The sequence below is a fragment of the Puntigrus tetrazona genome, chromosome 2, assembly GCF_018831695.1.
Source record: "Puntigrus tetrazona isolate hp1 chromosome 2, ASM1883169v1, whole genome shotgun sequence".
Classification (NCBI taxonomy): Eukaryota; Metazoa; Chordata; class Actinopteri; order Cypriniformes; family Cyprinidae; genus Puntigrus; species Puntigrus tetrazona.
Window position 1 is genome coordinate 16,700,040 of NC_056700.1, and position 18,063 is coordinate 16,718,102.

General features: G+C 39.6%; 1 protein-coding gene across 3 annotated transcripts; it reads left to right on the plus strand.

Annotated features, from left to right (window-relative positions):
- The first annotated feature begins 1,037 nt into the window (after nt 1-1,037).
- Nucleotides 1,038-18,063, plus strand: smg7 (SMG7 nonsense mediated mRNA decay factor). 3 transcript variants are annotated; one of them, XM_043258692.1, is made up of 23 exons: nt 1,038-1,179; nt 4,013-4,044; nt 4,408-4,525; nt 4,617-4,749; nt 5,715-5,886; nt 6,029-6,100; nt 6,191-6,341; nt 6,430-6,565; nt 6,715-6,877; nt 8,517-8,673; nt 8,856-8,926; nt 9,009-9,069; nt 9,181-9,300; nt 9,544-9,961; nt 10,052-10,193; nt 10,284-10,651; nt 10,872-11,216; nt 13,248-13,397; nt 13,904-13,981; nt 14,242-14,398; nt 14,524-14,694; nt 14,961-15,115; nt 15,249-18,063. In XM_043258692.1, exons 1-23 carry the CDS (start codon nt 1,154-1,156, stop codon nt 15,360-15,362), a joined length of 3,510 nt encoding a protein of 1,169 aa, XP_043114627.1. In that variant the 5' UTR covers nt 1,038-1,153; the 3' UTR covers nt 15,363-18,063. The 3 variants fall into 3 exon arrangements, with proteins under 3 accessions (XP_043114627.1, XP_043114635.1, XP_043114645.1); XM_043258700.1 differs by having other exon boundaries at nt 10,058-10,193; XM_043258710.1 differs by lacking the exon at nt 13,248-13,397 and having other exon boundaries at nt 1,039-1,179.

Genomic DNA, 18,063 nt, shown 5'->3' on the forward strand with positions numbered 1-18,063 from the left:
TGTTTAATTTGCCAGGCTAGTTTTGTTACTATTAAGTGTTTTCAAGTGTTTCCTGTGCATAGATCTATATATTAAATACAGACACATGTATGTATATATTTCATAAAAATATGTTCACAGGTGTATAAAATCAAGCACCTATGCATGCAGGCTGTTTTTACAAACATTTGTGAAAGAAAGTTAGAACACCTTTGGGATGAATTAGAGCAGAGACTGAGAGCCAGGCCTTCTCGTCCAACTTCAGTGTGTGACCTCACAAATGCGTTTCTGGAAGAATGGTAAAAAATTCCCATAAACGCACTCCTAAACCCTGTGGACTGCCTTCTCAGAAGAGTTAAAGCTGTTATAGCTGCAAAGGGTGGGCCGACGTCATATTGAACCCTATAGATTAGGAATGGGATGTCACTTAAGTTCATATGCGAGTCAAGGCAGGTGAGTGAATACTTTGGATATATATATATATATATATATAGCAAAAAGAAACAAAATAGGCCAAAAAGCAGTTACAAAACTAACAGAGAGTGTAAGTGTTAGAGAGTCAAGTGACCAAATATATCCGAATTAGAATAAAGAGTGTTCGAGTTAGAGGTCTTTAGCTGTTTCTTGAAGATGGCTAAAGAATCAGCAGCTGAAATTGAGTCGGGCAGCTCTTTCAACCAGGAGGGAACCGTTAACTCTCTGGGGTCTGTGGGGATCTTGGGGCTCTGGAGAAGTTTTGACATGCCCTGACATTTGTGCTTTTTTGTGCTACTGTCTAAGTACACTGTGATCAGCACAAACTGGGCTATACTAATATACTAAATAAGGCCAGAAAACTCACAAGACTTTTGAGAACTGGATGTGGTAGAATTTTACCTACCCCTTTTATAGACCAAAAACAATAGATTAAGAGGTCAAGCTGTACGGACCCATTAGTCTTTTTTCAAGTATTTAGTCGTGCGGCAATGCACCGTCTGGATTCGGATGAGCTATATTTATGAAAAGTAATTACAGTACGTGAGCGAGGGGGCGGGGCCTGTGACGTAGTTCAGCGCGCTCCTGTGTGTACGTCTGGACCGTTTTCTACCAATGACGATGTGATGGACAATATGGCGCCGGGAGTAGATTTAGCTTGTGAACCTGTCGTTGTCTAAAAGACTGGCGATCCGACAGGATGAACCTCTGCGCCCAATACTTAAGGTGAGTAAAACCGGAGATTCCCAGGCTCGAGTCGGCGACCGAGTGTGTATTTCTATCACCGAGGCCTAATGTGGTTTATCGGAATGTTGTTCGACTAGCGTTGGCTGTCAGTGCTAGACGCTAGGCTAGTTAGCATGCTAGCCTCTAAACGAGACACGAAACTGAATACAAACAGAAGTGGCTGTCATTTCCCTGCAGATGTTGCAAAAAAGGATTGATAGACGCGCGGTCGGGCAAATCGCGACGTTTTATTGATGTAACGATGATTCGTGCACGCACGGCAGCTGTTGTGGGAGGGCATGCTAGGTGCTGTGCTACGTTAGCCCGCGTTAGCTACAAACATACCATTGGATGGTCAGAAAACAATCCAGTTACACATGCTCGCTTCGTTAGTCACACACGGTTTCGAGTGACTAATCATCTGTAAAACTTATATGAAAACGTCAGGGCTTCATATGTGGCGCATCTGCTGCACACATATTTCCTTTTCCTTTCATTTCAGGTTGAATAATATATTACAGCGATGAGCCACTGGTGAAAGTGAACTCGTATAATACCCGTTTATATAAATGTTATGTTATTCTATTGGATTGCCAAGCGTGTTTAACCTGGTTTCAGTCGAGTCGCTCGATCGTTTTCTTTTTTAAGCTGTAACGTTTGCACACGTCGATTTGGACCGATAACATTGAGATTCAGAACAAAATCAGCATATTTCTTTAGACGTTTTGAGACCTTATCTTTGTGAATGTCTGGTATGCAAGTCGTTGTTTTTGCATCTGACATGTCTCAGTAACTTTGCCTTGGTTCGAAACAGTGTGTCACGAATCGAGGGAGTTTGTAAATGAATTTAGTGTCTGGTAATGACAAATCCTGGCCATTTGAACGTGAAAGGTTGTGTTGTGATCGAATGATGGTGCTGTGATGACAGACAGATTGCATATATCAGTTCCAAGTGACAGTGAGCTGAGAACACGACTTCAGTACTCTGGTTTTGTACTTGCTGACGTGGGGATAAGAGACAGCAGAAAAGTTGTATGTTGTTATGCTTTAATGTAATCTGAAGCATCGTCTAGAGCTTGGCTAACAGTATTCAATCTGATCCAGGTGTGTGGTTTCATTCTGCTTGTATTGATGTGAAGTTCATTTAGTGTACGTTCCCACACACATTGTCAGAGCCATATCGACAACATTAGACGGGTGCATTTTGAAACGCCTCTTAAGTTTCACTGAAAAGATTGTGTAGTTAAAATATTGGAGATGCACCGAAATAAAACGTTTTCCTCGTGTTTTTTTTCATTGCATAAATTAAATAGCCAAAATGTGTTCTTTTTACTGTTTTGTCTTTCTAGTTAAAAGAAGAAATCAATTACAAAACAACAGTTTAAATATTTATTTGACTCCGAACACTTTTGTACATTATAGCAGACATTAAAACAATTTAATTTCGAATTAATGAGCTAAAAAGGTATGTATGTGTGTGTGTGTGTATATATATATATATATATATATATATATATATATAATGTGTGTATATATATATATATATATATATATATATATATATATGTGTATATGTGTGTGTGTGTGTGTATTATTTATTTCATAATTGGGCATAAAGACAAAAAAGGGAAACTGAACAACATAAGCAACAAATATTCTCATATTTGAATGAATTATGAAGGATAATGTGTGAGATTATAACTTTATTGATAAGAATTCTGAAAACATCAGTTCACGCATACCTGTAGATCTAATGTTTGGCATGAGTGAGACCACTTTATAAAGTTGACAGTCAAGTTGTAGTCTATGTTAAGAGACTCTTCAGCTAATTAAACTGTCACTCGCCCCACTGGTCCAGTGCTGAATTGTCACAGAATGTGTCCAGAACATTTTGTTTTGTGTGATGTTTTCTGTGGTATTGTAAACATTTTTATTATTCCGATGATTATGTTAAAAAATGTTACCAGCGGGCAACAGCGGATGGTATTACAAGCATCTGAAAGGTTAAATCTAATCAGTTATATTTTGCATTGTATAAATTCAGCTGTTAAATTAAGATCATATAGATTTTTTTCGTTTGTTTTTGTAAAGGGATACATTGATCAGGTACTGCAGCTTTTGCTGCCAAATATCCAGTGACCAATTAATAATATTATTATTGTCGTCATATATTTATTATATATTTTTAATTTATGTTTCATTAAAATGAACTTGTCTATATTTAGCAGATTGTTTTTAGCAAACATAAGAAGGATGATCATGTCAACACACAGAATAATAGAAATTCTTCATTGGTTAAAAAAACCACTGTGCTAGTGTCAGACTCAGGATTTTCAGGATCGGATCGGTTCTGAGGAAAATGATCATTGAATTCCTAAAACTTCCATTAGCTAACAACAATACTTTCTAAATTTTGAAGCATTGAAAAGACGAAATAAGTAAGCTTTCCATTGGTGTATGGTTTGCTAGTGGCAGAATTTTGCAGAATGTTTTTGCTGGGGAAAAAAAAAAGAGCCCTAAAATGTAATTTATGTATATGTAATTGACCACCTAAATATCCAAAAAGATAGTGTGATTGGCAACATTTTTGTTGTAAGTTAAACCAATGGCATTAAATTGGTTAATCGCTGTCTGTCATCACTCAGCATTTCAACTATGTGCTTGACCAATAAAAAAATATGGTACAAAATGTTCTCAGGTTTGAGAATATAAGAATGAAGCTCGTGAACTGCAATGCTGTTTTGTTCATTTCAGAGATGTTCACCAGACCTTGCCCAATGATTCTCTCTTTAATCATCTCCTCATTAACATATTTATTTCTTATTTTGAGCAGGCAGGCAGAGGCCCTGAAGGCTGACATGACAGGTATGTGCTAGTTTATTTAATTTAAGACTTTAAACATTTCTCACTGTCTTGGCATGGTATTGTGAAGTGTTTATCGAATGTATGCCATCGTTAAAATGTTAATAATGTACCTTCAATGGTTAAAAGTTGCACATATTATTAGAATTATTGATCTGATGTATTAGCTTGCTTGGAGTCTGCTGTATTTCGTATTTGTCATCTTATCCCTGTCACTCTGGTAACCATGGCATTGAATGTGGTTACTAAGACGTGCAGATCTTTCTCCAAATGAACAGAAAGGCGCTGTTAGACACAGTTAGTCACATTATACGGTGCGGCTGCAGCATTAGCTGTTTAACATGTTCCTCTCCTTGTGTCATGCAGATTCAAAGCTTGGTGCCGCGGAGGTCTGGACATCACGGCAGGCTCTTCAGGACTTGTACCAGAAAATGCTGGTTACGGACCTGGAGTACGCCCTGGACAAGAAAGTGGAACAAGATCTGTAAGAAAAGCAACAACCGTCCTTCGTTTACTAGCACGCGTCTGATTTTGTTGAAAATATCTGATTGACGCTGATCTTGCTTTCGTTTCAGCTGGAACCACGCTTTTAAGAATCAAATAACCACACTACAGAGTCAAGCTAAGAACAGGGCCAACCCAAACCGAAGTGAAGTGCAGGCCAACCTCTCCCTGTTTCTTGAGGCAGCTAGTGGATTCTACACACAAGTAAGCTTCGTTTGTTGTGCAGAGCCCATTTTTAAGCAGATTGACGCTAAAACAACCACAGACAAGCTTGATGTCAAGTGACCAGTTGTTATGCACAGTTCTTTGTTGAGGTAGGGCCTAGGAAATCAGTTTTTCCCCAAATTCAGTTTATTTTATTTTTAATGGTTAAACTTAATTTTATTTCTCTAAAAGCGTGTCTAGATAACTAAAGTCAAGAAACTTGCAATATCAACATTTTTAAGGTTTAAGAACTTCAAGTGGTAAATGAAACATGCAGGATTCATATTTGAATGTTATGTTTGATGCTTAATATTCACAGACAGTAGTCTATATCATATTTTGGAGTAAATATTTAAGGGTACTTAATAGGTCTTCCCTTAATAGTCGACTAATTGTTAGTTGACCATAAAAAAATTCCTGCTGTAATTTCAGGCCTCCAGACTGTGACTAAAAGGGTCACATTTATGTCCAAATATGTATATATGTATATGTATATATACATGTATGTATCTGTGTATGTTATGACTTTGCATGTAATGCCTTTTTTCCTTGATTGTTTTGTGATCACATCTTCTGTGATGCTCACATATTAAACTAAAATGATGCCCATCAGCGTATTAGTGGGGAAAAAAAAAAGTTTCCTCATCTGTGCTGCTCAGCAGCTCTGACTCAAACCTGTTAAACACAGCTCATATACAGCAAGAAAGAGATCAAAATGATGAGAAAATGGGAGCAAAGGTCCCGAAATCAGTGTCTGTTTTGTGCACAACTTGAACAGGTCATTCTGTCAGCTGTGCGAATATTGGCAATATCATTAACAATTCTCGTTTAATCATTACTGATATGTTCTGTTTATGAACTTATATAGCATAACTGTAGTGTTTTTTTTTTTTTTTTTTTTTTATTTTTTTTTTTTTTTTTTTATGTATGTATATATTTAATAAAAGTCTCTTTTTGGTCCTTAGTTATTGCAGGAGCTGTGCACGGTGTTTAATGTGGACTTGCCTTGCCGTGTGAAATCATCTCAGCTTGGCATCATCAGCAATAAACAGAGCAGCACCAGCGCCATAGTGAAGCCCCAGCCCAGCTCCTGTTCTTACATCTGCCAGCACTGTCTTGTTCATCTTGGAGATATTGGTATGCCCACTTTTGTAGCTAGTTTGTGGAGAACTCCGCTTTGCCGCTTTTATGAATATGAAATATTTAAAGGCATAGAAATTGGAGAGTGCTATGCATGGGAGGGTTTAATTGGTTGTGGTTTATTTTTCGCAATCCACAGCACGTTATCGGAACCAAACCAGCCAGGCTGAGTCATACTATAGACATGCAGCTCAACTTGTTCCCTCAAATGGTTAGTATCAGTTTTTTACATTCACACAACTGATATTTGAACACAGAAAACAAATGAATTAGAAATGAAATCTTCCCATTCTGCTTTCAGGTCAACCATACAATCAGCTGGCCATCCTGGCTTCCTCTAAAGGAGACCACCTCACAACAATCTTCTACTACTGCAGGAGCATCGCTGTCAAATTCCCCTTTCCCGCTGCCTCCACCAACCTACAGAAAGCTCTTTCCAAAGCCCTTGAGAAGTCAGAATATTTACATTTATAAGATCATAATATTTTGCTCATGTAAATATGAAACAAGTGCTTATTCTCTTGTGTATTTAACCTACAGCCGCGATGAGGTCAAAACAAAATGGAGCGTGTCAGATTTTATCAAGGCCTTCATCAAGTTCCACGGCCATGTTTATCTCTGCAAAAGCCTGGATAAGTTGAACACCCTAAGAGAGAAATTAGAGGAGCAGTTCCAGGTAAGTCCAAAATCACCAGCTATAGCACTTCACGTCATTTTTTTTCCCCATTAACTTAAAGTGGCGGTTATTTGACAGATTTGTCTCATCTAGTCTTTGTTAGTTTGGATTTGCATGCTCATTATTCTCTTTACTAATTCGCTCCACAGAGGCTGATTCTGCAGAAAGCCTTCAGCTCCCAGCAGCTGGTCCATATCACAGTGATAAACCTGTTTGAACTGCACCACCTCCGAGACTTCAGCAATGAGGCAGATGAGCACAGCTACAGCTCGGACGAGCAGATCAGCTGGATCCAACTCCTCGGCCTCTTCAGTATGTCTTTATCTCACTGGTTATAACCATATGTCACGATCTTATTAAATCTTGGGCTAACCACGTAACCACTTGTAATTTTAAAATATTAACACTACCACTCAAAAGTTTAAAGGAGTTCTCCCAAAAAATGAAAATTATCACATGTCCTCTGAAGAAGTTGCGTGGGTTTTTGTAACAAAAATATATTTCTAGTAGGCATATCAGTTTTTCATTTTCATAAATGTTCATATACTTTTGTTATAATAAAAAACGTATTAAACCTGTTATGCTGCATTACGACACTTTCAGTATACCGTAATAAAAGCATTAGCAATTAATCATAACATATTAATTGCTAATGCTTTTATTACGGTATACTATTATAACAATATTGAAATTTATGTGCAAGAAAGTGTCGTAATGCAGCATAACAGGTTATTATTATAAAAAGTATATGAATGTTTAAATAAAGCAATAAAGCAATGCAATGAAAATTTTACGGATTAAAGGGCAAAAAGAATTATAAGAACAGATAGGTATGACTTTACAGTAGGATATGATAAGTTAACCTTTGTTTTATAGGGTTTCTGGGGTAACGGCTGTGTTTCAGCTGTTCAGCTCCCTCTGCTGTCAGAGAGTGTTCTCTCATGCGCTCAAATTGTAACGAAAGTAACTGACTTCCTTTTTTTTTTTCACGAGAGTGCAGAGTTCCGGCTTCTTGGCTGACCTATGACTTGACGTATGCCTCAACTTAGTCAGTTATTTACATTATAATTTGAAAACTATAAATATTTTTGTTACAAAAACCCATCAATTTCATATATCCATCATGAAACAAATGGATATATCTGATATATGGAGCTTCAAAATAATGGCTGCTATCTATGCATTACAAAGCTAGGAAGAACCAAAAAAAAGTTTGTGTTTGTCTGAAAGAAAAGTCATATAAACCTAGGATGTCTTGGGGGTGAGTAAAATATTCCATGATTTTAAACTTTTGGGTGAACTATGCCTTTTAAGGTTTTTTATTTTGTTTAAAATGTAATTTTTTTTCCCTCTGTTGTAAAGCTTAAACTCAAAAGTCTTAAAGTTGTAAAGTCTTAACGCACACGATCCTTTAGAAATCATTCTAATATGCAGATTTTTTTACTCAAACATTTTGAATTGTCAATGTTTGAAACAGCTGTGCCACTTTATATTTGTAAAATAAATTTTGATGAATACAAAGTTAAAAACACCAGCATTTATTTGAAATACCAGTCTTTCATAAACATTACTTTAATTTCAATTTAATGCATTCTTGAATAAAAGTAATCATTAATTTTAACCAAATTTAATTGACCCAAATATTTGAGCTGTAGTGTAGTGCCATTTTTAACTGTACATTTATAAACTTAATAAATATAGAAATATAAAATCATGAAACCTGACAACCCATAATGAATTATTTACTCTTGGTAAAGTGTGAAACAATATTGCAATATTACACACATTTACTGGTTTTATTTTGGCATGACTATTTCTAACTGCAGCCTTAGAACGGTTTTCAGAAAATTTTAATTCTAATTTAATTTAGTAAAATGTGATGAATCTTCCAAATAAACCTGGAGCTTTAGTTTCTGCAATGTTGTAATGTAATGTAATTGTCTTTTCCTAGTGTCTTTCCTGGGCGTGATGCTAAGCCGAGCTTTGCTGAATAAGAACCGAGAGGAGATCATGGGAGAGTGCCCTCTTCCTGCCATCAAAGTGTCTCTGGATTGGCTGAGGCTCCGACCGAGCGTGTTTAATGAAAGTGCCATGGACAAGCGACAGTAGTAAGAATAAGTAGCTTTCACTTTAGTTTCAAGCTGGTGATTTAGTCTGTTTAATCCACAATTTGAATAATCCCAGCAACAATCCATTGCACAGCATGTTTGTTTTTGACTTTTAAAATGCTTCTGTCTGAGCCAAGATTTTGAGGTTTTTGTCAAAATGACACATCTTTGGCATCTCGCAGCATCTGGCCATGGCTGGTGTCCATTCTGAACAGCTTTCAGCCTAAGGAGGAGGATGTGTCAAATTCATCAGGTAGTGAGCACTGCATCACACGCTTTTTGCTCACGAATGTTTCTTTTCCTTTTCTTAATGGCCATGATTGATTGTTTTACAGTGATTCCACTGCCCGAGGAGTTTGAACTGCAAGGCTTTCTGGCCCTTCGGCCTGCTCTGCGGTAATTCTTTTATGATTAATTGATTGCTGTTCTTGTTTTAACTCCTTTTCACACAGACCTGACTACTTAAGCTGTATCTGTATTTTGAAGGCTGTTATTTAATGATTTCAGAATGCTGGACTTCTCTAAAGGGCATCAGGGTATCGTGGTTGGCAAAGAGAGCTTGTTAATTCATGCCCGACACCAGAGACTCATCAGCTTGGGCAAGTGGGTGGCTGACAACCAACCGCAGTGAGTCTGTCTTTCATTTTCATTTCATTCTTTCTTGGACTTGTTTTGGACTTCCCTGAAGTCTGTCACCTTAATTATTTCTCTTAGTTTTAAAACATGCTTTTTAAAGTAAATAATTTAGAAATTTTCTACTTAAAATGAAATAAATATTGAAAAGCGTATCACTTCTATTTAAATTTAGTATCAAAAAGGTCCTCTGATTTTTGTGGCCAAAAACTTAATTTTTACTTTTGGCACCAACAGGTTGATCCAGTGTCGCATAAGTGATGGCCTTGTGCTCTTTATCACTGATATCCCTGAGATTGTGGTGGAAGAGCCACAGGAAAAAGACACACCTGTCCTCCAGGAGTCATCAAATGGTGAGCAGACACCTAACGACAGCACACAGGGCCTAAAATCGGTCCTGTCGGCCGGAAAGAACCAGAACAGCGGGCTGGATGGCAGCGAGAGACCTGTGGTCACCTTCAAAGAGAACATCAAACCCCGAGAGCAGAGTAGGGAACAGAACAGGAACCAGCACCAGAGGGACGCAGGGAAGGACAGAGCTGGATTTAATAAAGGAAATGGAATACAAGGGAAGAATGAACAGAAGAAAGAGGGCAAGAGAAAGAGCGAGGTGAAGAAAAACAGTCATGATAAATCAGCAGATGCTGGGAAACAGGTGAGACTTGCAAAGGAAACTCTCATTTTGATGTAATTCTTTTTTTAAATGTGTAAACTCCTCCTGATCTCATCTTTGATTTGCTGCAAGGTGAAGACTCAGACTGAGATGAGGAAGACTCCAGTGTCTGAGGCGAGGAAGACTCCAGTCACACAGACTCAAACCACATGCTCTTCACAGTTTATCCCAATCCACCACCCAGGAGCTTTCCCCCCTCTGCCCAGCAGACCAGGTACCTTCAGACAATTTTCCTACATGAATATTATTAAGACGCGTGCTGTTCGGTCAGTGCTTACTTCCTTTTTTTGTGCTTTTCCTCCAGGTTTCCCCCCACCAGCATATGTGATCCCTCCTCCCGTGGCATTCTCTATGAGCCCGGGTTTCACCTTCCCCACAGGTGTATCCGTACCTGCACCCTTCCTCCAGACTGCTTCCCACCCTCAATCTGCCAATCCAGTGCAGACAGGGAAACCCTCACACATTCCCTATAGCCAGCAGAGGCCCTCGGGCCCTGGAGCTCTAAATCAAGGCCCTCCACAGCCACAGCAGACACAACCTCCCCCTCCACAGCCATCCCAACAGGCCTTGCAACAATCTGTACAGCTTCAAGTACAGCAACAGCAGCAGTCGCCCACAAAGCAGAGCTCTCAGCTTGGAAAAAGTCCACCACATCATCACAGCATGCAACAGGTAACGTGGCGCTTTCGTTTGAAGCAAGGTGTGTTACATGATAAAAAGTAACCGTGTCTTTTTTGTTTTGATTTCATTGGTTTTTGTTGTACTGAGGTTCAATATCTGCTCTCCTGTTTCCTTGACAAGTCAGATTACCATGGAGACCACTTAGAAACTTGTTTTTGTGACCTTGTTGGCTAACCTCTCTATTTTCTCCATTTTGATTATGTCCTTGCAGTCTTACATGCAGGTGGCTGAACAGCCTGGTCAAATGTGGAATCAACACCAAACTCAGCCCACCATGCAGAAAATGCCCATGCAGATGCCAGTCAAACAGCCTTTCTACATGCCCACCCAGGACCCAATGAAACTCTTTGAACACCCCATGAGCATGCAGCCCCCTCAGCCCAGCATGGACAAGAAAATGAAGTTCCCGGAGGTCAAAATGCAAGATTTCTATTGGGAGACTTCTTACCACATGGGAGGAGAGGGCAGGAGTGGAATGGGGGACAGAATGGGCAAACGTCAGCCTGGAGTCTTCTGCCCCGACCAGGAGAACATGCCCAGAGGCCCTCCATATGAAGTTAGCATTCTTTCTTCTCTGTTTAGACAGTTTATGTATGTTAAAAACTTTTAGATTAAGATGTTAGTGTTAGGCTTACTATAAAGTAATAATAGCACACTATACTGTTAAGGTCATTGCACACAGTCTAAAATTTTCATAAGCAGTTTTTTTGTGATGGTTATCCACAAAAACCCTGCACATTGATTCCGATGTGTATTAATTAATCTGTTCACAAAAATTCTCAAAACGGTACTAAATGGTGTTTTCATGCAGTGAGGATGATTTTGTTGTCCTGTTGCTTCTTGGAAAGAGAAAAAAAAGACATGTTGGCTCCATGCGATCCTGAGATATAGACAAGAATGAGAATTTTCCCCTCCGGAGCATTGAGATAATCACAGGCGATTCAAAATTGATTTCAGGATGTCGGTGGCTCAGGTTGATGCTTTATTGATGCTAGAGCCACATGTGGAAAAGAACATAAATTTCTGTGTACAAGGATCTTTACAGTGCTTTAAGCTGCGAGACAAAGTGGATGAACTTGACAATCAGCATTCTGGATTTTGAAGTTCACATGTACGGTGGCTCTGAATTGACAAAACGCCTCTCAAAATGGAAATCCATTCCAAATTCTTTTTTTAGTTTTCCTTTTTTTTATGACCGATGAAAGTTTCTGAGGCAGTGTGTAAACTTGATTAACACAGTGTGAGGTCACTTGTTTTTCAACAAACATTTTGGACTCATTGTGCAATGACCTTTACTCTATATTACTGTATTACTCTGCATACTGTGTATAGAAAATATGAGAAAACAATAGAAAAATGAATCTTATAAATATTACAGTTATATTTAATTAATTCATGCATGCATTCATTCATGTATGCATTTGTACGTGCTCCCATTGAGATTTTGTTTGTTTTGTTTTTTAAAGTCCCTCATGGTCTTCAAGGTTGCAATTATTTGATCAGTACAGTAATATTGTGAAAGTGTAAGTAGTGACAGAACATCACTTCTGTGTTGTGATGCACACCCAAGTGTCAGGAAAAAATGCTGGCTGGGAACTTGGTTGACCGACTGCAGATTGGATTTTGGGAAAAAATGTTGAGGCAGATAAAAACGATCAGTCAATGGCAAAGGTTTAAGCAGACAGAATGAGTGGTGCTTTTAGGATTTTCATTTTATGATGGTATGATAGCTTTTCTATTTTAATGTATATTAAAATGTAATTTATTTCTATGATAGCAAAAATTAATTTTCTGCTACCATTACTCAAGTCTTCAGTATCGACTCTTTTTTTTTTTCAGAAATCTTTTATTATGCTGATTTGTTGCTCAAAAATTCCTTAATGTTAAAATAATATTTAATAATAATAATAATAATAAACACATTTGGATGAAACATGTTTATATCGATAAAATATTTCCAAATTACTTAAATTATTCATAAATGAAAAACACAACATCAAGCATGAAATAGTTTATAAATGTTGTAAACATTTGTTTCATAATCTGTTCACATTATTTATTAATAGTGTGCTGCTTGGTGCAGTGATCCCTAAACAGTAAGCAAGCATTCCTTTATGGACGGCTCTTATTTGCAGTCAATTCCTTCCATTTGCTTTTTGTTTCTCCAGACCTGTGCGTCTGTACAATATCTGTTATGACTCTGATTATCTTGGGTTTCCGGAATAAGCTGGGTATCATTTGCAGCCACGTTTGGGTTTTATGGAAACTTGATCTCAGCAGTTGTTGAGATGTGCATGCCTTCTAATTTTTCATCTCTTCTTTCACATTTCCACCTTTAACTGCCATGAAGCATTCTATAATGTGTTGTCTGAAACACTAATTTCCATTTGAGTTAATCAAACCGCTTCATAGACGATGAACAGAAGTCAGGTTGAGAATCTCACACTGATCTTCACAAGCTGCTGTTTTTCTCTCAGATAGCTATGACAGGCCGCTTCCTATTTTCTTACATCCTGTTTCTCTCATCCCTTTTTCTTTCTTCTCTCCCTCTCTCCTTCCTTCCCCTTTGTGCCTCGTCTCTCACTAGGACAACAAGAGCTCCCCTCTTCTGCCCCCAGACCTGTTAAAGACTCTGGCGGACTTTGAGGAGGAGGAGGAATTGCTCTTTACTAAACCTCATGATTTCTACCAGGCCTTGGCTGGCCCTCTTAATTCTGCTCCTGGAAGGAACATGTTTGTATGTAGTTCTCCTCCTATCATGTTGTCAGGCTGGAGTGAATATTAAGATTTCATATAGGCTCCTGTGGATTTAAAAAAACAAATCTGGTTCCTGTGCACAAAGGAGGACACTCCTACTCAATAATTACTACCATTTTCCACATATTTGAGTAAGACAATTCATTGAAACTAAGGAGCAAGACATGCTTGGGACACATGTAACTTTATGAGGTGCATCCTGAAATACTTTTTAAATCATATTGAAAGAGGGGGTTCATATTTTAAATATTAACATCTTGGTATTTTTGTTTAATATGATAATAAAAATCACCGGATTCTGTCTAATTGCTGTCCAATGCTAGACCTTGTACGATATGTAGTGTATCTTATATTTGTTGTAATAATGGTTGGCTGTCTGAAAATATAATATTTCCTAGCACTGTGGTCTGCTAGAAATGACCGATCTGTTTTAAGATGCATGTCTATTGTAGAGTTCTCATCTTTTGTGCTTCTCTTCTTCTGTAGTTGCCAAATCAGTCACGACTAGACAGTGGAGCTGATGTGATTGGCCAGTCCTCTCTTCTCCCCCGATTTTCCATTCAGGTAAAGCTGCTTTGCTCTCTTTTGATCTATAATGTAAGTTAGAACTAAAGTCACCAGGTGGCAGTGTTTTCATTCAAAACATAACCAGATTTTGTTTGCTGGGCTGGAATTATAATTGAACTGAGTGGTAAACGCATAACATTTCCTGATACATTCTCCCTTTTTTATACCCATTCACCGCCATATCTATTTACTATAGTTGCAAAAAGGCCTGTTACGTATGTGCTTTAATGAAATATTGATGTTTTTGTTGTTTACAGGAGAGCTCCTACCAGAACAACAGCATTTTCAGCGAGGCCTATGGTAAAAATATGGCACCTGCGTCTAAGCCAGACATACCCATGATGCACCAGGAGCCTTCACTGTACTCCCTGTTCGAAGGAACTCCATGGTCCCCCTCCCTTCCTGCTAGCTCAGGTACCATGTTGTGATTTTATAGATATCATATAATGATGATTTAGTTCATAGTCATTATTTTAGATTGTAAAGGTGAACTAGCAGCATGGGTTTTTTTAATAATCTGTGCCTATCTGTTGTTATAGATCACTCTACACCAGCCAGTCAGTCCCCTCACTCTTCCAACCCAAGCAGCCTTCCTTCATCCCCACCCACCCACAGCCACAGCTCCCTACCCATCTCCAACTTCGGCCCTATCGGGACGCCCGACAGCAGAGACCGCAGAGGAACAGATCGCTGGAAGGCTGATAAAACTGGTAAGGCTGGTAATTCCAATACTGTGTCTCTTTTATTGGTCAAGTTTTATTATTAACGCTGGCTGAAAAGCTCACCCAAAATTCAAAATTGTCATAATTTTCTCACCCTCGAGTAAGTTACAAATCTTTATGACTTTCTTTGAACACAAAGATATCTAGAAAAAAACGAGGGTGAGTAAATGATGGCAATTAAAATTTTTGAGTGAACTATTTCTTTTGTGTCAGACTGCAAAGTTGGTGCTTAGTTTCTTTATGACTGTCTTCAGGCGTGAGCGGCTTTGGGTTGGACTACCTGCCGTCTGCCTCTTCCTCCTCTGTGCCAGATGCCAACAGCTGGCACCAGGGGGCACCAACCAACAGCTGGGCGGCCCAGGACATGCCAATGGAGGACTCCTCCACCGTCCTCCTGGACAGTTTCAAGGTAGCACCACATGATGTTGTTTTCAACATTTCAGTGTTGCGCAATTTTTCTCCAAATTCCCAACGGCTTCCCGACAAGTTGTCGCTCTAATCACTATCTTTGCGTTCGCTTTCTTCTGCTCCTCTTTCCACAGTCAATCTGGTCGAGCTCCATGATGCAGCCCGGTCCATCTGCTCTGGAGCAGCTCCTGATGCAGCAGAAACAGAAGCAGCAGCGCGGCCACGGCAACATGAACCCGCCACACTGAGAGTCCACGGGAAGACGCACTTGTGTGAAACATGATACAACAGAAGAGGTGAAACACCACAAGCTCCAATCGGAAATTTCCGGCATTACCTGCGCGCGGAGGCTGGAGACGGCGAACGATGTGAAGCGACAGGCTCAAAACGAACCGCTCGCCTGACCGACGAGGGACGTGCAGCCCTCTCCTCTCCTCTATCTCCTCTCTCACTCACTCTGTCTGTCTCTCTCCCTGTGAGGGCGTGCAAGCACCTGACCTGTCACGCTGCTCAGCACGTAGCCGCTGCAGAACACTGACTCTGAGGGGGGGACAAACTCCCTCTGATTGCCACCTCGCTTCCTCTGGGGGTCAAAGGTCATTCTCCTGTCTCATCTGGACTTAAGACTCTGGACTAGACACCCTCATGCCACCTGCTTAAATCGTTCTGTGTGACCGGCACGCGCCGCACGTTAAGGAGTTATGGGTGCGCGCGCGTGTCAGAAAAGGGATGTTTATTGATGGCAGACGTGGCGTAACGAGGGACAAAAAAAAAAGAAAGGAGGACTGGTTTTGTGTTTTATTCCAAGTCTGGATTCATTTTCTCAGAGGGATTCGTGTCGCTGTGTTCAGCATAAAAAAAAAACAGTGCGTTAAAAAAAAAAATCGAATGAATGAAGGATGACGCGAACAGCGTGAACGTGCGCTTCTAGAGAACGTGCTCGGGTATTAGGACTTAGATTGACACAGGCATGGATCATGGTGTTGTCATGTACAGTCTGTTGATTTGTAAGAAGAGTTCACAGAACGGGACAGGGAACGTCTCTAAAGTTTGAACCATTATGAAGCTCATAGCGACATTATAGCTCAATCAGTATCAAGCGGAGTTGGGGGTTAGACTTTAGATGTAGGATGTAGTATCATTAGCTGCAATAGAGACTGCAATTATTAACAATACTGTATTTTGTGACTTGTTCTGTAGCAGTTTTAGCTCTCTGAAATATTATTCGGTAAATATGTTCAATAGTTTACTGCTAACGGGGGAGTTCATTCGCTATAAATGTGTGCCTCCCCCTTCCTCCCTCCTCTCCTCATTTCTTTATTCTCTAGCTTAACGCATAACGGCTTCTTTTGTTCATGTTCTGCCTTTTTATTAATAGTTTTATCAGCTCTCTTTGTGCCTGGTCTGTGTTTTCTCTCTTCCTTTTGTTGTTCTTTCTCTATTTTTGTTTTAAGGAATCGTTAGCATCGCGATCACGGTCGGCACTGTAGGGATGAGGCGTACGGGTCTAGCTGTGGCGCTGTTAGCTCGCCGGAAAAGGAATGCGAACCCGAGGAAGCCCGTTTTCCCACAGCAACCTCGCAGCCACCGAGTTGTTTTCCTTTCGGGTACAAATCTCCGCAGCCGCTGTACTCGGTTGAAAACCCCTCCCCCTCCGCGGAATAACGTACCTCCGAAAGGGCGCTTCAGCTCCCGTTACGCTTAGCACTAAAAAGTCGTCTCTGAGGAAGAGCGTCAAGCCCGATTACTGCTTCGTTCGGAAATCTTGTAACGTGTATCATCGGTTGCCTCGGGTTAGCGTCACGTGGCCATGTTTCTAAAGCTACTAAAGGGTCACCGTAGACGTCCCTGTTTGCAGCCCGTTTGTTTTTTTTTCTTCGAAATCAAAAGCAAATATTGTTTTGAAAACGTAACGTCTCTTTTCAGTAGAGGATATAGCACTGAGTAGGCCTTCGAGACCTTGTGTGGGTGCCACTGTTCGGTAGAGATGTTCTGGGGCCAGGGGTTTGTGTTGGATAGGCCGAAATATCTATAAAGCGTTCACAATGGTTATTTCTTCCTGGTTACGTAAGATGTTTTTGTTCGGCAAAGGTTATATGAAAGACGTACTCTCTTGTATGAGAATAAAGCGTGTTTTTATTTTTGAGTAGAGAACATTTTATTAAAGACAAACTTTAAATGATGTGTCTATTTGCCGTGTGATTGTGCTTCTCTTGTTGCATTTAAAATTGTATTAAAAATAGAGGAATAAATAATTAAATGGAACCTCGAAGTTGATTTAGGTCAAAAATATCAATTGCAGACGAAAAAAACTTTTCAGTGGGAGCCGCGTGCCCCATTTTGGTCATCATTTGTTTTCCTTTAGAATCGTTCAGCAAGGAGTTTCAGAAGCCTGCGCTCTGATTGGTTGCTGTGGACGCCTAACATTCTTTTGTTTTGGATGGACTTGTGGTGCACAGTCTTGTGTGAATGTGCTTTTTTCAATACCCTGCATTGTAAATGTGGATTTTTTTTTTTCCCTGTTGTCCAGTATCCATCTTTTAACTGTGGCTTCTGTAGTGATGTACATTACAATGCTGATCACAGGACAACAGCCTTGCGCCTCTGGGCCGTAACATTACATTCCAATAGTGAAGCTAAAAGAAAATATAACAGCAAGCTTTTTACATTCAATTTACCACTACGAAAGTTTTGTCCCGACCCTAAATTCTAGTCTGCCACTGATTCTGCATGAAATCCATCTTTCAGAATGCCTTGTATTTTGGATGAGGGAGATATCCAGTCAAGTTGGTTTTTTGTTTTATTTTTTAGAGGATTTTGTCAGGGAATAGTTGGGGGTGAGGATATCTCCTTCTATAATGGGCTTGATTTATTGTGTTCTTGTCTCTTTGTGGACACTTGTAAACGCTGGAATCAGCTATGCCTTTAATAAAATAAACCATGTCCTCA